Here is a 21979-nt window from a genome sequence, read left to right on the forward strand (position 1 = left end):
CCTGGTCAAAGGGCTCCTTGAGCTTAAGCGATGAAGAAAAGGCACAGAACCAGCACTCACAGTCCAAAACTTCATTCTCAGAGCTGCCTCAGGCCGATTCTGGGCTACAGTCAAGAGCCTGCATTTACCCCAGGTTCCCAGAAAGCCCAGCCCAGCTGATAGGGAGAATAATTTCCTAATTCTTTAAGATTTATTCCTCCCCTAACTCCCCTCATTCCCTCCCCATACAATACAAACATCCTTCCAACTCACCAGGCTACCTGCTCAAGCAAGGGGGAACAAAAGGTGCCTGGAGCACCTTTAGTGCTGACACTAATGGTAGCTTTAGTCAACCAAAGGAAAAATGTGACTGGCTGGTTTTTGGGTGATCCAGTTCCTTGACAGCCAGTTTGCACCCCCCAGTGATGGGCAACTTTTCCCTCTAAATAAGTACTGAGAGGCAAGACAATGTCCTTTGAGCCATTTGGCAAAGACTCCGGGCTGGAAGAGAAAGAGCAGGGACTGGTGGAAGAGCAAGGCAGATCAAGCACTGGCTCCTTCAGATTTTTATCCCAGGTCCTGAGTAAAACCTGAATGCTTGTCCATATTTCAGGTCCTTAGGGAGTATGGAAGAGGCAAATCCTGTTTGGAGAACGTCAATGTCCACATAGTACTTGGTAAACATCAGGCATGTGAATGCTGAGTGACAGGTGCCATGGGCTAAGCCACACCCCACTCACTCATCTGGGGTAATCAAGGAGGCTCAACCCAGGTCTGCTGTCCATGGGCTGGGGAGCAACACTCAAGAGCAGGGGCCCAGCCCACCTCCCCTAGGAGGCAGAGGGAAGGGGGCTGAGTGGTTGTCAGGCATGGTCTTCCCTGTTTGCGATGTGGTGGTAGCCAGGAGGCTGGGCCTGCATCCGGAAGAGGACAGTGAGGAGCAGCACTATGAGAAGGAAGAGGATGGAGCCACAGACGGCCAAAGCCACGATCACCTCTGGGTAGTGGGATGGGGAGAGAAAGGTAATGTTAGCCTTCATCCAACAAATATCAAGCACCTAACATGTCAGGTACTGTTCTGACACAACACGGGATACACAAAGGTGGTTAGGAGTCTGCCCTCATGTACTGTACATTCTAGGAAAGGAGATGTAATAAATGAGCAAATGATAGGATGAAAGGTTAGTGATGAATATTATGAGCAAGGTAAATCAGTCAGGGCAGGCATCACTGAAGAAGTGAGAAAACAGACCTGGAGTTAGTGAGATATACAAAATCTGACAGTAGCATGTCCTGGGGTAGGAAGTGGCGGGGGGGGGGGTGTCAAAAAGCAAGTGCAAAAGGCCCTGATACAGTTCTGACATCAGCAAGAAGATATGACTGTAGCAAAGTAAGCAAGAAGCAAGTAGGAGATGGAACAAAGACCAGGCCAAGTAGGGAGGCCATGGCAGGGCCTCCCTCTCTGTGTTACGGGAAGCCATTGGAAGATTCTGAGGAGCATAGTGATGTGCCAATTTATAATTTTTTAGAAATTAACTCTGCTGTATTGAAACTGGTAGGGACAAGAATAGAACTAGAAAGAATGTTACGAAGCTTTTCAGCAGTTCAAACAAGAGCAAATGATACGGTAAGTTGGAAAAGCAAGAGCACAGTATCTGAAAGGTTAAGCTGATAGGATCTGCTAGTGGACTGGATGTGGTGTATGAGAAAGATAATGTCTAGGATTACACTGCAACTAGGTGACTAATGTAGCATTTACTAAAATGGGGATGACTAGAGGGTGAGCAAGCAGATTTGACAGGAAGACCTTTTTTTTTTTTAAGACATCAACTTAAATGCCTCACTGGACATACATGTAGAGACCTCAAGTCAGCAGCTGGGTGTATGAGTGTGACTTGGAGAAGAGGTCATAAATCTGAAAGTCATAAACATGGAACTTAGCTTGTAAATGGTATATGGAGGCCATGAGGTTGGACAAGAACACCTTGGGAGTCAGTATAGTGGGAAAAGGGCTGGAGACAAGCCCTGGGCCATCCATTGTTTAGTGGGGAGGGAAGCTAGTAAGGAAGCTACCAGTAAGTTGAGAGAATAAACAGGAGAAGCCAAGAAAATGGTTTTGTTGTTGTTTTTGTAAAACTGATCTCACGGTGGAAGAGGAAGCTGTCCAGAGAAATGCAAGATGGCTGGAAGTGTGACAACTCCCTCAAGATCTGTGGATGTGAATTTAACATTGATCTGGGACATAACTAACACAGAAGCAGATGGATGGATGCTCACCTGTGTCTGCAGTATCACTTGCCAGCTGGCACTCCTGCTGCCAGTCCTTGGGTATGACAGGCTCTGTGAGGCGAAGGAAGTCCTGCAGGGGACAGCGGTGAGGGCAGCCAGGTAGGATCAATGGCCAGGGGGCATTCTTGCTTTCATTCCGAAAGTACATCTCCACTGAGAAATTCCTAAGAGTTGACAAGGAGTAAAATGGGAGCTGGTAGTCCCTAGGCTGCCCTCAGCCACACCTGAGTGCCCCTCTGGAGCTCACACAGTAGTTCCACTTACCCATTGTCTTCTTGGTACAGCTCAAATATGTGGCAGGATGCGTAGGGAGCTTGTTCACCGTTGTAGACATCCAGTGCCATCTGTAGAGCAACCAGGGTTGTGTCGTGCTGCAAAGGAGAGGGGCTGCGATGAGCGCTATTCCCCCATACCTGCAGAGACTAAATAGAGAAGAAATCCAACTCCTGGCTCAACATAAGTGTGCTGGTGAGTTTATGAGCTTACCGCAGAGTAAACCAGCAGCTTAGGGAGTTGGGAGGTGGTTGCCATTAGGGTCAGGTTTTTCCGTATCTGAGCCAGCAGGACTCCTGAAGAAGAAAAGGACAACCATCATTGTCCTTGGTAATGCTCAGCCTGATTTGCTCCTCTTACCATCTGCTAGTCCTGAGTGTAATCACCAACTCAGAGAACTCTTCAGATTCATAGGGACCATGTTGGAACTCTGTACCACCCCCTGCTTTCTAAGAGCTTTTGATTTTACAGAGGGAAGCAAGATAAAGCAAGGTATCTATATTTAAACACAGATGTAGAAACTTGCCTACTTATAAATGAGCTATGAGGCCCTGCCCATGTGTGATTACCCTAGTGTGGAACAAAGTATAAACTTAAAACTGTTTACAACATACAAGGTAGTGATTCCATGCCAGGGTAACTGCCATATCCAGGCTCTGAAAATTACTGAGATGTCAAAGATTTGAGAGCTGGCATGCCCTTGAGTACTCAAATGAGGAAACTGGCACATGTATTACTCTAGCCTTCTTTTCAAAGTGCCCTAGTGGCTCTCTGGAGGGAAGTATGCAGTCAGTGGAGGTAGAGGAGGGGGGTCTTCTGACATGGGTGAAAATAAGAATGGCAGCAAAGAAGCCTGCACACTTGACTGTGGTCACACAGTGACACACAGGCTAAATGTCAGAATTGGGGAGACTTGAGTAACTAAAGGGGATGGTAAGGGAGCATGTGGTTTTGAAAGAGCAGAAACATTTCAGGCAGAAAATTAAATGTGTGAGAAGCCCCCATAGCAGATTTTCAGTGCTGGAGGGTCCTGAGCAGGGAAGTGACATGCTGTTCTTGTCACTCACCCCCCTGAAGCCGGGCCTTCTCTGCTTGCTCATGGATCCCGAAGAGGAAGCGGAAGCTGAAGTCCTTTAGCTGGCTCAGACGCTGCATGGTTTGGGGTGAAGCCCAGGGTGGCAGGAGCAGCCCATGGGTTTGCTGTATATTGTAGCCAGCAGGTTAGCTCCCCAGGCCTAGGCCAGAGCCTCTCCAGGGGTAGCTCTCTTCCCAGAGGGAAGGTGCCTGTGTGTGTGGGGAAGGGAGAGGAGAGAAGAGTGAGACAGAGGGACTGCAGCTGCAGACATGGCAGATGGCAGGGCATAGGAAAGGAAGCTCAGGCACAAAGAGCGAGACTCAGCAGGAGTCTCATACCATGAGAGCTCTGGGCAGAGAGGAGTACAAACTGCTGACAGCTAGTAAACTGTTTCCCACTCTGAGGTTCTTTTCACCCATGAGGGAAGTCCCCAGGTTTCTCAAGCAGTAGCTTGCTGAACCTCTACATTGGGAATGGTGGTATCCAGGCATTGTGTTCTCTGTCCTAGTGACCTGGACCTGCTGAGGGGGAGAGAAGAGCAATCCCACTGGGCACGCCAGTAAACTCACCTCACAGAAGAGTGTGTCGTAGACATTCCAAACAGTCTCCAGGGTCAGGTCTGTAAGTCCTGTCTCATTGGCCACCATGTCCAGAAATTGCTATGAAAAATGGATCAGGGCATCAGTCCTACCCAGCAGAAAGAGCAGTCTCATGCCCCTCCAACTCAGCCCCCACTCACTGTATTCTGAGTACTTTCATTCTGATACTCTGGTGTCTGCCGTGTTTCATTCTGCAGCTGCTCATAACGGGGACATGGGCCCAATGGGAACTTCAGCAACTGTATATCAAAGAGGGGAAACAGAGGCAGAAAAGGAATCTGCAATCAGCAGGCCCATGACCAGTTGTCCCCCTCACCACCTCCAGGAAACGGTTGGCCAGTCTTACCCTGTCCTCAGTGACAGGCACAGTGTGTACAGGGATAGGCTGCCAAGAGATATTGGGGTTGAAGCGCTGCATCCCATTGGGAGGGAAGAGTCCAGCCAGGTTGGCCTCAGCACTCATAAGAGTACGGTCAAAGTCTGTGCTTCGCACATAAACCTGTGGAGATGACAACATGAGTCTCACCTATGTGTTTGTAGGGGCACTCTGGCCCCTCACTGGAACCCCAGGGAGAACCTGTTCTTGATGGTTACCCAGCACATTGTAAACCCACCATACATCTCCCCCACTTCTGGCCTTCCCCATCCCTTAAGGCCTCAAACTCAGCTGAGGGCTGTCTCTACTGTAAGAGGAACTCAGATTGTGGAAATGGTTCTAGTTCAAATACTCCTTTCTCCTAGTCAAAAGCACTTAAATTAGTAGATTATCTGGTCTGTGGTTTTATAACAGCACTTGTTTCCTGACAGCATAAATCACTCCCCAGTACATCCCTTCCCCTTTAAAAACTAGCTTACAGATAAGGGAGAAAAAATAAGGAATAGAGAGAATGGCTTGTGAAAAGGGAGGAAGAAACTGGGGAAGGACAGTTTCTTCCTCCCTTTCTCTTTCTCAGGAGAGAGCTGGGCTTTAAGGGAATAATAAGAACATGTAGAGATAGCTGTGGCTGAGAGTAATAAGCAGAGGAACTGCTACCCCCATCCCTGGGGTAAGGAGCTAGAATACTTGCCAATCTTCACTGTTCCCCTTTATCTTGCCTTTGTCTGCTTACTTTCTCCCTACATTCTAAGCTCAAATAAGCTGCTTGATGACAGAGAGCCTATCTGAGGTACACCACTGTATGTAAAGTGCTAGCTCAGCCCTTGCCCCCTATAGTACTCAATAAATGTCTTGGATGGAAAGTCTGTTATTTCAGATGAAATAATTTGGCCTTGATCAATTTTGACTCTTCCTAGCCAAGCAGAGGCAACTCAGCCTCTAGGTTATGTTTTAGACAGCAATTTGATGTCTTATCCTGTAACAAAAATGTAGGATAGAGGTCAGAGTGCCCAGCCTCACCCTCAGGCTCCTTAAAGGCAGAGGGTGAGGACAGCAGATCCTGTTCTTCTTGCCTCTCATTCTCCCAGCCTTACCTCTTGCCGATGGTAAGAGGTGTTTAGAAAACCATTGTAGCGCTGCCGCAGAGCCTGGCCCAGCTCCCAGTGCTGTAGCATCCCCTCCTGTGGACAAACCCAAGGGTTAAGAGGGTCCAGAAGGAACGGATGGCTCACAAATCCTGCAAGGTTTAGGCATTCTTGCTTTTTAAGTTTTTACCTGGCTGAAAGGAGGAGTGGGTCATGCTCAGCATGACTTCGTGCAACAGAAAGGGCTTAATCTGATCCCAGAAGTTAAGTGGCCAGTTGTGCCCAGCACTGTCCTGGGCACATAGTAAAGTTAAGAAATTTGGTCATGACTGGGGATGTATCTCAGTAGTAGAGTGTGCTTAGCATGCAAGAGGTCCTGGGTTTGATCCCCAACACCACAAACAAAAATTTGGTCAATCAGTACCCACGTGGGAAAGGCAGATTAGGGAGCCCGAAGTTCTGTAGCCTGCTCCAGAGGCCACTCATTGTACAGCTCATCCTGTGATGGGCTAGCTTCTGATCTACCTTGGTTAGTTGACCAAACCCCTGGGGCCATTCCTCTTCTTGATAGGGGTCCTTGGGATATGTCTTCACTGGTGACCGGTCCCCATGTCGGTACAGCTAAGGAAAGAAAATGGTTTTCTTGAAGGTCAAAAGGATCTCTTTGATGGGGACACAGGGCCCACCTGTGACCCATGTTGGGGAAGGAAACCTCAGTTTGGGAAGCCTTCCATTACCCACTGCAAAAGAGCACAGTTTGGGAAGATCCTAACTTGGCTAAGCAATGAAACCAGAAACCACAGGCAAAGGCTCAGGGAGGAAGAAAGAAGAATTGTGAAATCGATGCATTCGGTGGGGAAAACATCACCAAAGTCATCTTTAGGGATGAGTCTTTTAACCTTTTTAACTACATCCCCATCCCAAGACAGACTCATCCCACTTATCCCCTAATAAGAGAACTCATTACTCGGACACCCTGCCCCTCAAAATGGCTCAAGACTCCACATCAATTATGAACCCAGCCCTTCGAACTCCCCAATTGTCTCCTAAACCCGCTCTTCCCCGTTGGAGACCCCCGACATCCAGCACAAGCCTTGCCCCTCCCTCCAACAGCAGGCCTTTGCCTTTCTAACTCTGGTGAACCCTTTGGTGACTCTGTCGCCCATTACCAAGGTAACGAAGCGCAGACTCCGAGCCTGGGTGGGTGGCATCACCATCAGATTAACACCAAAAAGAAGCTGGAAAAGAGCCGCCCGGCACCAGCCGGACTGTCTGCCCGCCATCACCATTGTAGTCTGTGCAGCAAAGACCGGAACGCGCTAGCTGGCACCTACTGCAACCGCCCGGACGCAGTTGTAAGGACACACGCCGGAAGTGCGGTTGCCGCCATCTTGCTAAGGGAGGGGCTGGTATGGTGAGAGAAGGCGGAATCTGGGAGGGAATACACCGAGGAGGTTAGCGATCTAGCGGTGGTGGAGAAGCGTGGGAATGTAGCGCGACCTCGCGAGGCAGAAAGGGCTTGAAGGCCTTTCGTCTTGGTAAAGAGGGCCCGAGGTCGGGTTTGCCTCTTCTCTGTACCAAAGTGGTGCATGCCCTGGGCAGGACCTTGGCCGGGAGAGCAAGCGCCTCCTCAAGGCTATGGTGCTGCTGCCCCGACCCTAGAACCAGAGCGAGTCCAGAACTGGGGCGAGGGGTTGGGAAGTTCCGGGTGAAGTTTGATTTGAGCCTTGGCTCTGGCCCTGTCCCCCGGGAGTTGTCTTGTTTGGGTTGTAGGACACAGTGTGTAAACAGCCCTTTGGACTCCCTGTGTCCTTGAGATTGGTCCCAGGCTGGTCTGTTTTTTTTAATGCCCTGAGCAAAACTTCAGTAACCCTCTCATTTCCCTTCTCCAATCTTTTTCCTGCCCACCCTCCCGTCTACTTTCAAGTTCCAGTTAATAAGACTCAAGACGTCACGTTTCTTCCCAAAGGAGTTGGGTTGCACAGGATGTTCAGACTTTTCCAAACTCAAAAATACTGAATTCCTAAGGGAGGAATTTCAGACCACTGGAGCAATGATATTTTGGGGAGGACACATAACATAGAGTGGGAGTAGGTGAAGTTTATACAGAATTGGAGCTCCTCAGGGCTTTGTGATCGGGAGCTTTGGAGTGATGCATAGTTCTGGGAGATCAAATTATAGGCCCCTGGGCATGTTTTGACTCAGATCCTCCCAGTAGAAGCAAACCAACCTCACGATCTAAACTTTGCTTTCAAAATTGTCTGAAAGGAGGCTGAGGAGTGAATAGAATAAGAAGGTTGGGTAGCCAAATAGTTGTTAACCCTCTTAGCCACAACCTCCTTTATAAATTGCACAAAAATTTAGTCCTCTCTCCCTCCAGAAAAATGTCCACACATAATAAACACAATGGAATTTCGTATATAATCCCAAAAGGTTCACAAAGACCCTTCATAGGTTTATAAATCAGCATCTCTGAATTACAGATCTAACCTCGTTTTCATTACATATTAAGAAACAAGTCTAGAGTGAGGAAATGCCTAAATTTACACGGTTAGGAGATTGGGTTGGAATTTTAGTTTTCTGATTCCCACTTAAAATAGTCTAGAATAGGCTGGTTCTTGAAAGTACTCAAACTGCATTGCAATTATATTTGGTAGCCCTAAAGTACCTTGAAACTTCTATCAAAGAAAACCTTTTCACATTAGTGGGATTGAATGGGGGCATGGCCGACTGGCAATGTATTGCATAATAGTTTTTTTTAAAGAATGTTTTGTTTTAGTGTGACCCTTACTCTCCTTGCAAACTAACCAGATCATTGTGCTTTCAGAATGTAAATCTTTAACTCACCAAATTTTAGTAAGTAGAACAAAAATCCTTCAAGTTCCTGATTTGCTTTTCTTCCCACTTGCTCAAGTATGTCTATATCCTTTGTGTCTGCAAGTATCCCATGGTGAAGCAGATGTTATTCATTTTTTATAGTGAAAAATGATTCCAGGAAGGGTGGGAATTACAAAGAGAAGGTAGATGGTAGTAGATGGGCCTGGAGCAGAGCCTTGATTTTTTTCTTTTGGAAGCTTTGGGGTTTGAACTCAGGGCCTCATGCTTGCTAGGCAGGCACTCTTACCACTTGAGCGGCTTCCTGAAATAGGGTCTCCAGAACTGTTTGCCTGGGGCTGGCTTCGAACCTGTGATCCTCCTAATCTTTGCCTCCTGAGTAGCTAGGATTACAGGCATGAGCCACAGGTGCCTGGCCAAGTCTTGATTTCATGATTACCCAGCTTTTACCAGATGACTTATACCAGATGATTTTGTGTTCTTTACATCTTGATTCCTAATTGTAGTTGAAAAAAAATGGCATATATATGGGTAGATAAATGGATACAGGGCACTGCCCCAGACCAAATAAACCAGTCTCTGAAGGTGAGGCTAGGTTTAGGAACCACTGCTCTATCCTATGTGGACAGAAGCTACCCAAATCCAGGTGAGCTAACCATTTTTCCCATCTTGGAAGGCACTTTTATGGAATGAAGCCAGTTTTTATTTTTTAAATGTTTGTTTTGAGTTTGAGATTCTGAGTCAGCTTTACCTACGTTCACATTTGATATTTGTGCCTTGCTAGTAGCTATCTTCAAATTGGGAAGATAAATGAAATAATACATGTAAAGATAAATTATGTAGATGAGCCTAAGTAAATGTTATTTTCTTTATTTTCTATATCACCTCTGACTTACAGGTCTGGGAAGCAGGAATTCCTGGATTCTTTTCTACTGGGACCTTGGGCAGAACTCACTTGAGTGGGTACCCAGTGGTCTGTAATATAATCCCCACACTTTCACCCTTCCAGAATGGTGAAGGAGCGATCAAGCAGCAGTTGTCCCAGTCCATCCCTGCAAACTGTACCTTGTGGCCTGCCTCATGAGAAGGAGTGCCTTCAGGGGAGTTACCTAAGTAGTACAGGTGACTGTGGGCTGACATATGCTACTGTTTCTACTTCCAGAAGTCTCTGGAAGTTTGGGGGATCAGAAATGTGGTTTGGGAAAGCCTCAAGGGTGTTCCCAGGGATGTTGCCTCTGTAGGAGCCAAGGAGACATAGGAAAGGCCCATAGAATTGGGATGCTTTGGACCTAATGTGTTCTGTGGGCTGATGGAACTGTGCCGTGAGGGTGGGGCTGACAAAGTGAGGCATGTGTTTACAGCTGCTGATCACCTGATTGCTTGCCCTGGCTTGGGGCAGAAGTCCCAGTGGTTGATGCCCAGAAACTCTATGAAGATACTGCCAACAGTTACTTCCATCATTTTCCTCTCCCTTTCTGTCTTTGTGAGGGGCTCCTCGACCCCTTGCAATCTGAAAGGGAACCTGTGGCTGCAAAGCATTGGTAATGCCACCTTCTCTACAGGAGATGAATCTGAGCTGATTCCCTAGCTTGGGGGCATGTTCTCACCTGCTAGTTCAGCAGCTGGCTCTAGCCAGGGTCAGAGGGCTGCAGCTGGCGCTTGTGTGTATAGTCCTGGGTCTTGGGAAGCCACCTGGGGGAAGCCTAGGGCATCAGGAGAGGGAGTTGAGAGTCAGAAATGAATGAGGGAGACTCCTACAAGCCATGTCACCAGGCCCCAAAATAATTTTACATTCTGAGCTTAAAACTGGATGTCTCTGGGACATGTCTGACAGTGCAGCTGTGCTGGAGCTTGGGCAGGGGGAAGGAGCTACATCGAGAATGCTGGGACAAAGCAGTTACAGTCTCCCAGTGGCCTATGTCCCTGGTTTCTACTTTCCCAGGACAGCGAGACCTTGTGAAAATCAGGGAAGGAACATGTAAGAGGAATGGAGAGCCTTATGTTCATGACTCAGAAGTGCCCAGACCAGGGTGGGGCCTTGTGAGGGGATGACCTTGTGATGAGAGGGAACAAGAGCAAAAGCTTGGAGGCAGAAGTGTGAAACGGGAGCCATCAGAGGGGCTTTTCTGAAATGTGAAAATGAACACATGGCAGATTTTGCAACACCCCCCTCAGCCTGCCGTCTTCTCACGTGTGTTCCCAGTCCCTGCCTGTTCCTCTGTCCCACCCTGTGCTTCCTCCCATCTTTCACTAAGTCCCTTTTCTACTTCAGCTTTCTTGTTCTTTTCCCATCCTGTTCCATCCCCCACACCCCATGTCTACTCTTTCCCTGTTCCCTCTGTTCTCCTCTTCCCTGGTGCCCTGTTCATCTCTGTTTTGGGCCTTCTGGCTGCTTGCCCTGGACCCTGTCCTGTGCTTTAATGTGGGCCCATGGGAACTGAAGTTCACAGCAAAACAGGAAGAGCCTGTGAGCAGGAAACTGGGAATGGGGCAGGGAGTGAACGACCAGCAGTAACCTCAGCTCCTGCTGCTGCCTTCATCTGAACTGAAGCATCTACAGGGCTCTCCACCTCTTCCCCTTGCAGCCCACCGGCCCCAGCTTCTTCTGTTTCAGCACTTCACTGGTCCATCAGACCTGGATTCTGACAAAGGAGAAAAAGAACAGGGACTGACTGGAATGAGGATCTCTGGATTCTGATCCCAGCTTGGCCACTAACTTATCTTGGGAAAGGCCCTCATGTGAGCTTCCGAGTTCTTTGTCAATGGAGTTTTTTACCCGTCCTCCCTCTTGGAGCTGTTCTAAGAATTGAAAGAGACAGTCAGGGGTTTGTATATGGAAACAGATTTAGAGGGTTAACACCATATGTGTTTGAGGTGATGGAAAGACCCATCACTGGGGGAGCTGAATGGGTAATGATGACTGTTGCTGGTTCTTGAACACTTATTATTGTGCCTCACAATTGTGCTATGTTTTATTCTCACAACAACCTTATGAGGTAAAAACTTACTGTTACTCTCAGAGGTTCAGAGACAGTAAGTAATTTGCTCAATCAAGACTACACAGATGGGTTGGAGGCATAGTTCAGTGGAGTATGCCTGATGCCCTGGGTTGGATCCCCAATACTACACGCAGGAAAAAAATAAAATTACACAGCTAATGGGAGGTAGGACCAGAGTTTGAGCCCACAGCCCAAATGCTAATCATGCTAAGTTGAAGAGCTAACAAGTACAGGATAGAAGAGAATCATACTTTTTTTGTTTACTTATTCATTCAGTAAACAGGAGAACAATACCTACTCTTTTGCCTCCTCTAAGCCAGGTCCTGTTCCCCCGAGGAGATAAAAATCAAGGGAACATGAGGTCTTTCTTCAGGGTTCAGGAAAGTTATGACTATATTCTCAGTGCATCCTGCCACCACCTCAGATGGGACTGTTCTCTAGATGAAGCATCCTGCATGCCTTCCGGGTTCATCTTGGGCTGGTATCTGGGTTGTTGCTGTCTGCTACTTTCACCCCTGTCCCAGGCCTGCTGTTGCTCAGAGCTGACTTCCTCCCTCTTTTCTGGCCTCTTCCCTCTCTGGCCCCTGCAGAGCACCCACATATAGACTCCCTGGAAGTTCCCAACACCTGCCTCTCTCCACCCTTGGAGTTTTACCAGCTTGGCTAGTGGGGAGAGCTTGGCCGCTTCCCAAAGGCAGGGAGGAGGAGGGAGACTAGAACTTGGTGTCGCAATTCTAGCCTGTGCTGTGCTGGGACCTTTGCTCTCAGAGGTGTCTATGGAGGGGAGGGAACACTGACTCTAGAGACTACTGGGATTGGGGTGGGGGTGCCTGGGAAACAGTCCTGAAGAACAAAGAGCCTTCAGGGTGAGGAGAAAAGGGAAAGATGGAACTGGGTTCTACAGGGAAATGCAACTGTCTTGTTTAAGGATACGCAGAGGTGGTGCGGCTGAGGGGGCGGCTGGCTGGGGAGGAGTCAGCCTGGTGGGGAAGCTACCCTGTGGGCGGGGGCCAAGCCAACCAGGGCTCCAGTAGGTCTGCAGGAAGGAGATGTGGCCCGACCCCTTGGCAGTCCCTCCCCTCAGCCTTTCCCCACATTAGTACTTCTCTGGGGCTCCAAGTCTGTCAGTACTCAGTTCCGGTTGCCTGCTGGCTGAGGCCTGGGGACAGTGGACTGCACCATCCTCCTCTCCCAGCAAGGGGGCTCCAGAGACTGTGCAACCAGGAAGTCTGGTGGCCTGGGGATTCGGTGGGTCTCTCTCCAGCAGTGACTTGGGGCTCTGAGTACAGTGTCTGGGGTGGGGAGAAAGGATGTTCTTGGGATCTTACAGCCGGGTCTGTGGGGAGAAGGGAAGGACAGGGTTCCAGTTATGTCCCAGAAAAACTTGTGGGGAATTCTGGGGGAAGAGGTCCTGTATGTGAATTAGGGAAGACTCTTGGGGTAAGAGGCTTGTGCTGGACCTCAGAAACTGACAGGAGTGAGATTCTCTAACAGGCAGTGCACTTGTCTTCATAGGGTGAACCTTGAAGTTGGGTGCTGCCCAACTTTGGCTGTCTCCAGTACTAGAGTGAGGGAGAGTACTAGAGTGAGGGAGAAAGAGCTCTGATAGAGCCTGGGGTGAGGGGAATAAGGGTAGAACAGTGGCTGAAAGCTTAGGCTTTGGAGTCAGTGAAATCAGGGTTATGGTTTTGTCTCTACTACCACCTAACTGTGTGGCCATAGGCAATTCCCTTAATTTCTTGAACCTCAGTTTCCTTATATGTAAAAATGGGTTTAAAGATAGTTTTGACAGGACTGGGGGTGTAGCTTAGTGGCAGAGCATTTGCCTCACATGCGCTAGGCCCTGGCTCCAATCACCAGGACTGAAAAAAAAAAAGGAATAGTCCCGGCCTCTTAGGGATATGATAAGGAAGGCATGTGGAGCCTCAGTATGGGCTAATACATGGCAAGTCACAGCTGATAATGTGGGAACTTACATAAAAGGAAGGCATAAGAAAAGGAAGCTAAGGCCTGAAGAAGCCCATTCTGGAAGAGTGTAACCTGGGTCATTCCTGCAGGACAGTGCTGTGGTAATGTCCAGGACTCCAGGAAAAGATGTCCTTATGGTTGGAGGCCCCTATGCCTGATGTTTCTCCAGGTAAGCTGCTTTGTTCCAGCCCTTCCCCTGAACCCAGGCCTCAGCTGCTCTCCCTCAGGAAATCAGCCTCCTTCACTATCTGCATTCTGTCCTCCAAAATGTAGTCTAGAGCTGTTCTTGGTGGTGCTTGTTTTCTGTCCTGGCTCTGGTTCCTGATCTGTGGAGGTTCCTGCCTACTCCTCTTTAATCTGGGTTTGCTGCTGGGGAGAGCTGGCACATCTAGGGCTTACCCAGCTCTGGCTTTGGAGAGTTCTGTCTGATCTCTGAAATGGATGCCCTCCAGCCTCCAAGGGAATAAAGGCTAACACCTTCATTTAAGGTTTTGATGTACTAGGGACTACAACTGACCAGTCCTGGAGCCCACAAAACCCTGGAGTCCCACAGCATGAGCTTGGGCTTAACTGCCCTCTAAGAGTAGAGCTAAGTTTGGAGTTGCCCAGCCAACATGCTTGGGAAGTGGAGCCTGGATGGGACCTGAGACCTCCTCGTGTCTGTCTTTTGGGCTCAGACTCTGCAGTGGAGCTGTGGGAGCCAGATGCCCAAGATGCAAGCAGCCAGGCCCAGGGAGGCAGCGACTTTCTCAGGGAGGAAGCCAGGATGCCCCAGTCTGCTGGGGGCACTTTGGGGATGGGGTCGGAGGCGACAGAGCCCACAGCCCCACTCCCCAGGGGGGAGGCCCTTCCAGAGCCCACAGGTAAGAAGTTTCTGGATTTAGAGGAGGTAGGGGCTCTCTGGATCTGGGAGGAGGACCATGGGGCCCTTTGCCTTATAATATGGTTAAGTCCAAAGGCTTTCGGTCAAATAGACCTGAGGGATCTGAGTGTAAATTTTGTCTCTACCTTAAACCTTTCTCAGCCTTAATTTCCTTATTTGTGAAATGAAATGAATAATTATGGTTATCCTAGGAATCAGTGCAGGTAAAGAACTTATACTTTGTACCTACTACAAAATGGCCCCTGGTGAATAAGAGCTACTGTTCTTATAATAAAGAGACTTAAGCCAGGCACTGTGGCACATACCTGTAATCCTAGCTACTAGGGATACTGAGGCAGGAGGGTCACTTGAGCCTAGGATTTCAAGGCCAGACTGGGCAACATAGACCTCATCTGAAAAAAGAGAAAGAGAAAGACTTTCCTTCATATGAAGGGAATGAAGGTCACTGAATGCCCAGGACAGTGACTGAGCAAAGGAGAACATTAAGGTTCTTCTCTGTATCTAGAGCTCCGTCCACAAAAGCGGAAAAAGGGACCAGCTCCCAAAATGCTGGGGAATGAGCTGTGCAGTGTGTGTGGGGACAAGGCCTCAGGCTTCCACTACAACGTGCTGAGCTGTGAGGGCTGCAAGGGATTCTTCCGCCGCAGTGTCATCAAGGGAGCACGCTATGTTTGCCACAGTGGTGGCCACTGCCCCATGGACACCTACATGCGTCGCAAGTGCCAGGAGTGTCGGCTTCGCAAATGCCGCCAGGCGGGCATGCGGGAGGAGTGTGAGTGTCTGGGGCAAGAGTCGGGGAGAGGCTGATGGGAATGAGGGGTGCCTGGATGTGAGGCAGGTGGGTGCCTGTACCTGTAGGGGCTTCTTAGCTAGTCCCTGAGTTGGATAAAAATCTCTTCTTTTTAACAACACTCTGCACTTCTGGAACCTGGAACCACCCACTGTGCTGCTTCTTCCCTCCTCCTCTTCTCCCCTCCTCACATCTGGGCCTGTCCTTAGGTGTCCTGTCAGAAGAACAGATCCGCCTGAAGAAACTGAAGCGGCAGGAAGAGGAACAGGCTCAGGCCACATCAGTACCCCCAAGGGCTTCATCACCTCCCCAAGTCCCACCACGGCTCAGCCCTGAGCAACTGGGCATGATCGAGAAGTTGGTTGCTGCCCAGCAACAGTGTAACAGGCGCTCGTTTTCTGACCGACTTCGAGTCACGGTACTTGACCTGCCTGGGTAGACTTAGCCATACCCGGAGCACCAGTTGGCTTCTCCATGTCTGACTCAAAGTGGTTTGCCTTTTCCTTCTTGCTCTTCTGGGTAGCCTTGGCCCATGGCACCTGATCCCCACAGCCGGGAGGCCCGTCAACAACGCTTTGCCCACTTCACTGAGCTGGCCATCGTTTCTGTGCAGGAGATTGTTGACTTTGCCAAACAGCTCCCTGGTTTCCTGCAGCTCAGTCGGGAGGACCAGATTGCCCTGCTGAAGACCTCTGCAATCGAGGTGGCTGGAGAGGGCAAGGGATGATGGGAGAAGCAGAGTGGGATTGTCCTGGAGGCAGGGGACAGGGGAGTGGGGAAGCAGAGACTCCAGACATCCAGCTGGGAGAGCCCAATCCATTGGGAAGTAGGGAAAAAGGGAATCTGCCTTCCCTTGAAGGGCCATGAATCAAGACCAGCCTTCTTTGTCCCTGTTTGAGGGCTGCTACTTGTGTGCAGGTGATGCTTCTGGAAACATCTCGAAGATACAACCCTGGGAGTGAGAGCATAACCTTCCTCAAGGATTTCAGTTATAACCGAGAAGACTTTGCCAAAGCAGGTGAGAGCTGAGATGGGTTGGACAGGTGCTTTATGTCACATGGACCTAACGTTTCAGCAATTATAAAGGGAAGGCTCTAGTTGGTTTTCCAGAAGAAAAGGCTGGAATGCTATTGGGCTTCTCTCAACTGCTCTGGATAGACCCCTGTCCTTTGTTACATGAGGTCAATTGTTTTCAAACTGCATCCTGAGAAACCTAAGGGGTGTATGGAAGCAGTAGTTTTGAGGAGACACTGGGAGACAGAGGAATGGCCTTCATCTCTACTTTAAAAAAACAGGAAGCTCCATGGAAATCTGTGTTCTATCTTGTGCTTCTAGATACCCTTTTCCTAGCAGATTTTATAGTTAGAAAAAAAGTTTGAAAATTACTGTAGAAAGCTATTGTATAGTAAAAAATGAACAAACCTTTTCAGATGTGCGCTTTAAGAATCATCCAGGATCACTGCCTTCTACTCTTTTTCTGTCGCTCTTTCTGATAAGCTGTGCACCTGGAGTTGAAACATGACAAACATGCCAGATGGGACAGTGGTAGGATATCTATCCTCATCCTGTATCTGGAGTATTTTCTTGAAAAATTGTTTCACACTGCTGCTCACCATTCTATTCTTGCTTGAGACTGAGCAGGGAGGTTTTCTCTTATAGAATGGATCAGGGCTGGGAAAGGATAGAAGGCCAAGAGAGTTTGGGAGGAACTGGCACTGAGGCTTAAAGGGACAGACTAGCTTAACAGCTGAGGGAGTGGGTTTGTAGAATATGGCTAATGCTATGACTCTGTTCGGAGAGCTGTTAGATTCTGAGTTCCAGGTCAGAGTTCATAAAGCTTTCCCTGGTTTCTTGTGACTCATGCCAGCTCATGTGCCTCTTGTCCCAACATTGGACACCCAGTGAGCTTTCTAGAAAGGCCTCCCTTACCTGTAGGGCAGGGTAGGGCTCTTTTGGCCCGTATTGCCTTCTGTAGTGCCTGGTGTGTTGCCTGAATGTGTAGGCACCTAATGGGTGATTTGTTGGCTTCACTCAGCTTTAAAGCCCAGTCTTGGCCCCCTTTTCTACCTAACCACTGTTTCCCCAACAGTCATTATTCCAAAGCTTCTTAACCTTCTCCTGTTTCAGAACACCTTCCTTCCTGAGCCCTTTAGTATCTCTGTTCCTTTTTGCACTTGGGGATTTATGCTACCTAAAGTTGCACCTATTTGCACCTTTTTATAGATTGTTCTCTTTTTTCTTTCTTTTTTTCCTGAGACAGGGTCTCACAATGTAGCCCATGCTGACCTTGAACTCTCTATCTTCCTATCTCAGCCTTAAGTGCTGGGATTATAGGTGTATACCACCATGCCCAGGTTTAAATTCTTTAAGCAGTTTTCCTTTTGGTGGAGGGGATTGAACCCAGGGTCTGTGCCTGCTAGGCAAGCGTTCTACCACTTGAGCTATGCTCCAGCCCTTTTTAAAAATTTATTTATTTATTACTTTACTGGGCATTGAACTCAGGGCCTTGTGTTTGCTAGGCAGGTGCTCTACCACTTGAGCCATTCCTCCAGCCCCACCCCCAGCCATTTTGTTTTTGAGACAGACTCTCAACCATTACCTTTGCCAGGGCTGGCTTGGAACTGTCTATCCTCCTGCCTCTACCTCCTGAGTAAATGGGATTAGAGGCGTCCATCACCACACTTGGCTATTTAAGCAGTTTTGATGTTACCATGTTTGACTTTCTCATTTCATCAGTGAGGTCTTGGGGAGAAGGAACAGGGGCTTTGTTTTATTGTTTTTTTTCTTTGTTATTTTGCTACCAGTGTCTCTCTTTTGTCTGGTTTCCTTCCCGACTCTACATTCACTACCATATGGTGTGGGCAGTGGATGACTAATGCTGTGGACTGGTCCCAGTTGAGGTGTCCCTCCAGTGAGCATCAGCAGGCCCTCCACAGGGGCATGGCGCAGTTCTAGAATTTGTATCTGTGGAAAAGGAGCTTTTTGACACACTTGGGGACCAAGAAATGCTTTATAAAACGGGGCTTGTCCATTAAGTGGATTAACATACTTGATAAACATCAGGGTGAAAGTGCAGGCAGTGACTCATCAAGAAGCCGAGAATGGAAAAGTGCTGCAGATGTTGCTAAAAGAAGTCTGAGAAAGCCTAGAAAACAGTTTGGGTGCAGAGACGTTTTTTGTTTGTTTGTTTGTTTGTTTTAAAGAAGAAGAATGGAGTCTGACACTGTGCACTCAGGGCCACCCTTATGTTGTTATTCTTATTTATTTATTTATTTTTTGGTGGTACTGGGGTTTAAACTCAGGGCTTTATTTTGCTCTATCTTGAGTCACTCGCCAGTCCTTTTTTTCTGTTGAGTATTTTTGAGATAGGGTCTAGAAAACTATTTGGCAGGTTCGAACTGCTGTCCTTCTGATCTCTGCCTCCCAAGTACCTAGGATTACAGACATGAGCCACCAACGCCTAACCAGAGACTTTGTTTATGGGAGAAGTGTTTGCTACGTGTCCTGGCTTTAGGCCATGGTTTATTGCATGTTGGTGACTTCTCTGAAAGAAAACTGGTTCCTTTAAATTTCTTTTTCAGGGCTTGGGTGTATGGCCCAAGTGCTTGAGTGCTTGCCGAGCAACTGCAAGGCCCTGAATTCAAACCCTAGTACTATTCCCCTCAAAACATCTTTAACTTAACAAGTACATGGTAAATACCACTAATGCCACATATTATTCTAAGGACTTTCTGAGGTAGGTACTATTATTATCTCCAAGTTACACATGGGAAAACCAAGGCCCACAGAGATTAAATATCTTACTCCAGGTCACACAGCCTAGTAAATGGTAAGGTCCGTGACTCAAATCCTTGTAGTCTGGCACCAGAGTCACAGTCCACACCCTCAGCTACATGCAGTATTCCCTCTAGGATTTGATATATGAAATGTTTTAACTTTTTTTGGGGGGAAACTGGGATTTGAACTTAGGGCTTCACACTTGCAAAGCAGGTGCTGTACCGCTTGAGCCATACTTCCAGTCCATTTTGTTCTGGTTATTTTAGAGGTGGGGTTTCGAGAACTATTTTCCCAAGCTAGCCTTAAACCATGATCCTTCTGATCTCAGCCTCCCAAAATACTAGGATTATAGGTGTGAGCCACCAGCACCTTGCTGAAATGTTATATTACATTTTGTTATGTTACAAAATATGAGTGAAAGTGTGCCATGTGTAATTTTTTTCCATATTGCACAACTCTACTGTTGCAAAGTTTCCTGAAAAGGGGATGCTTTTACTGAGTTCTTGACCAGACAGTTGTGTATGGATAGCACTACTAAAAGTTTAGAACTTGCAGTGTCTTACAATATTAAAAACAAACTGTAAATTAATAGGCTGGGTTTTTTGTTTTGTTTTGAGGTGGGTTTTTTTGTTTTGTTTTGTTTTATATTTTGGTTTCTGAAGCCTTGAAAGGTTATGTAGAGAGATACTATTTTGTGTACCAAAAATACACAAGAGAATGCTGTCAGTATTGGTGTGTTGTAATATGAATCTATATGTTGAAAATAACTTTTTATTCACTTGTTGAAACCCCACTGTCCTTTTCTCATTTGTGGCTTTCTGCATCACCCCAATCAATAAAAATATATACGTGAAAATATATCTCTAGTATTCAGATAGGTAAAGCTGTTTGCCAGCAAAAAGGGCTTATTTTTATAGACAAAGGCAAGAGATGCCTCTATTTCTAGAAATGTAGAATTATAAGAATAACACTTTAGTCAGGTGTGGTGAGACATGCCTATAAACCCAGCACTCAGGAGACTGAGCAGGAGGATTGGGAGTTCAAAGCCAGCCTGTGCTACATAGAGAAACTATCTCAAAAACAAACAGCAAAAATCCCAGACCTACTATGTAGCTCAGCAACTCCTATGTACCAGACACAGTGCTAAGCCTTCTGCACACTTTGTCATTTAACCATCACAACAGTTTTATTCGATAGGTTCAGCTATGACTTCCATTTCCCAGAGGAAGCTTAAAGAGATTCAGATACTAGCCCTTGGAGAGTCCAGATGTCTATCTTACTGAATTCCTAGTAGTTCCCCAAGTTGAGGATTTGGAGGAAGTTCCTGCTGCTCCTGCCATTTGTCAGCCTCCTTTCTTCCTCCCCAGGACTGCAGGTGGAGTTCATCAACCCCATCTTCGAGTTCTCCAGAGCCATGAATGAGCTGCAACTCAATGATGCTGAGTTTGCTTTGCTCATTGCCATCAGCATCTTCTCTGCAGGTGTGCAGGAGGGGCAAAAGGGAAACTAAGAGACTTGCACCTGGGAGGGCTGCAGGCCCCACAGGGCAGAAATCATGAGGGTGGAGGCCTTTGCTGTGTTCTTTGGGGCTGAGAGGTTGGTTGGGACATGTCTCTTTTGGGGGGCTTTGATTTGGGATATGGAACTAAGACCCGGGCCAGACCTGCTCCTCAACTCTGTTGGTGACCTATAGACCGGCCCAACGTGCAGGACCAGCTCCAAGTAGAGAAGCTGCAACACACATATGTGGAGGCCCTGCATGCCTATGTCTCCATCCACCACCCCCATGTGAGTCTCCCCCTGGTGCCTTTCCCTTCTGCTCTACTGGCACATTCCCTGAAATGCATACTTTCCCTTCAAGAACCTGTGTACGTGTAGCGCCCACTATTCCCTACCTCTCCCACAACCTTCTCTGTCCCCACCCCCGCCCTCAGCCTCCTTCCTTGGGGAGAAGCAAAGGCTAGACTTGTCCCATTCCTTTCTCCAGGACCGACTGATGTTCCCACGGATGTTAATGAAACTGGTAAGCCTCCGGACGCTGAGCAGCGTCCACTCAGAGCAAGTGTTTGCACTACGACTGCAGGACAAAAAGCTTCCCCCACTACTCTCTGAGATCTGGGATGTGCACGAGTGATTGATGTGTTCTGGACCTGCATGGCTGAGGCCAGGGGCTGCCTCTTGTAGGTGGAGAAGACTGAAAAGGGCAAACATTCCTGGGAGCTGGGTGAAAAAGATCCTCATGTGGTATTAAAGGAAAGTCAAAGGGTTGGGAGTTTTGTGGCTGCTGGGCAATGGGGGGGCCCTGCTAAAGCTGGGCTTCAGCTGACAAAATTACTGACCCAACCAAATGGATGAACCTGGGGACCACTTTGCACAACGTTCTCCAGGGCCCTGCCCATTCTATCTCCACCACTTCCTGTTTTTCACCCAAGGGCCCCAAAAGAAATTCTCCACTGTCATTCTGTGGCTTGGCCATAAATGCCTAGAGGCTGCACGGATAGATCTGGTACTTGGAACAGGAAGACCAAGATAGAAACCACTTTCTGGACTGGGGGTGGGGCGTGGTCGTGAAAGAGTCTGGATCCTTTAGGATCTGGCTCTAGACTCAGTGGAGAGGGGCAAGTCAAGACTGACTGACTGCCAAGAGTGTCAGTAAAAGGGGGCTTCTTCTCACTAGCCCAATTGTAACGTGTGAAATGACAAGGCTTTTGATACCCCTTCTCCTTTAATCTTTCTGTGGGTAAGGAGTTAGAGCTTCAGAACTCAGCCTGCACCTCACACGTGCGCATAATGCCTTGGTTTTTTCATTAGCGTCTGAAAAGGGGCACAATCTGAAAGAACTAGGACCAGGAAATCCTTCCTGGGGACAGGAAGAAAAGTACCCCGAGGCCGAGGCCACGGAGTCTTCCCTATGTGTTTGCGCTCTCAAAAGGACTGGACTCCATTTCCCAGCGGGCACCGCGGCACCATTCACGCCCCCTCGGTGCACGCCAGTGTAGGTGATACTGCGGCCGCGCCTTCCAGCCTCCAGTTCCAACCCCACCCCCCACC

At 48.2% G+C, this 21979-nt stretch overlaps 2 protein-coding genes across 17 annotated transcripts; one reads left to right on the top strand and one right to left on the bottom strand.

The window, feature by feature from the left end:
- Positions 1-56: 56 nt before the first annotated feature.
- On the bottom strand, positions 57-7006 carry Acp2 (acid phosphatase 2, lysosomal). Its single transcript, XM_020179136.2, has 11 exons — positions 6846-7006; positions 6202-6297; positions 5686-5772; positions 4562-4714; positions 4356-4454; positions 4186-4275; positions 3609-3741; positions 2755-2837; positions 2533-2639; positions 2257-2432; positions 57-976 (listed from the first exon to the last, which is right to left on the bottom strand). The coding sequence occupies exons 1-11, from the start codon at positions 6963-6965 to the stop codon at positions 843-845; spliced, it is 1278 nt and encodes a 425-aa protein (XP_020034725.1). The 5' UTR covers positions 6966-7006; the 3' UTR covers positions 57-842.
- A 77-nt stretch (positions 7007-7083) lies between these two features.
- Positions 7084-21195, top strand: Nr1h3 (nuclear receptor subfamily 1 group H member 3). 16 transcript variants are annotated; one of them, XM_074045134.1, is made up of 11 exons: positions 7084-7214; positions 9521-9633; positions 13568-13647; positions 14156-14341; positions 14867-15133; positions 15361-15569; positions 15675-15854; positions 16070-16169; positions 20296-20409; positions 20622-20716; positions 20916-21195. In XM_074045134.1, exons 3-11 carry the CDS (start codon positions 13605-13607, stop codon positions 21060-21062), a joined length of 1341 nt encoding a protein of 446 aa, XP_073901235.1. In that variant the 5' UTR covers positions 7084-7214; positions 9521-9633; positions 13568-13604; the 3' UTR covers positions 21063-21195. The 16 variants fall into 16 exon arrangements, with proteins under 16 accessions (XP_073901235.1, XP_073901271.1, XP_073901307.1 ...); XM_020179123.2 differs by lacking the exons at positions 7084-7214; positions 9521-9633 and adding an exon at positions 9690-11250; XM_020179124.2 differs by lacking the exons at positions 7084-7214; positions 9521-9633 and adding an exon at positions 11317-12376.
- Positions 21196-21979: the final 784 nt, after the last annotated feature.

This window comes from Castor canadensis, chromosome 1 (assembly GCF_047511655.1).
Source record: "Castor canadensis chromosome 1, mCasCan1.hap1v2, whole genome shotgun sequence".
Taxonomy (NCBI): Eukaryota; Metazoa; Chordata; class Mammalia; order Rodentia; family Castoridae; genus Castor; species Castor canadensis.

What these genes read in the sequence shown, in the direction of transcription:
- Acp2 (XM_020179136.2), bottom strand. Translation starts at nt 6,965, where the DNA reads ATGGTGATGGCGGGCAGACAGTCCGGCTGGTGCCGGGCGGCTCTTTTC. An exon ending in CCTCTTACCATCGGCAAGAG is followed by an intron (nt 4,715 to 5,685) that starts GTAAGGCTGGGA and finishes TCATCTCCACAG; the next exon opens with GTTTATGTGCGAAGCACAGA. An exon ending in TGCCTGTCACTGAGGACAGG is followed by an intron (nt 4,455 to 4,561) that starts GTAAGACTGGCC and finishes TTTGATATACAG; the next exon opens with TTGCTGAAGTTCCCATTGGG.
- Nr1h3 (XM_074045134.1), top strand. Translation starts at nt 13,605, where the DNA reads ATGTCCTTATGGTTGGAGGCCCCTATGCCTGATGTTTCTCCAG. An exon ending in GGCGGGCATGCGGGAGGAGT is followed by an intron (nt 15,134 to 15,360) that starts GTGAGTGTCTGG and finishes GCCTGTCCTTAG; the next exon opens with GTGTCCTGTCAGAAGAACAG. An exon ending in TGAAGACCTCTGCAATCGAG is followed by an intron (nt 15,855 to 16,069) that starts GTGGCTGGAGAG and finishes ACTTGTGTGCAG; the next exon opens with GTGATGCTTCTGGAAACATC.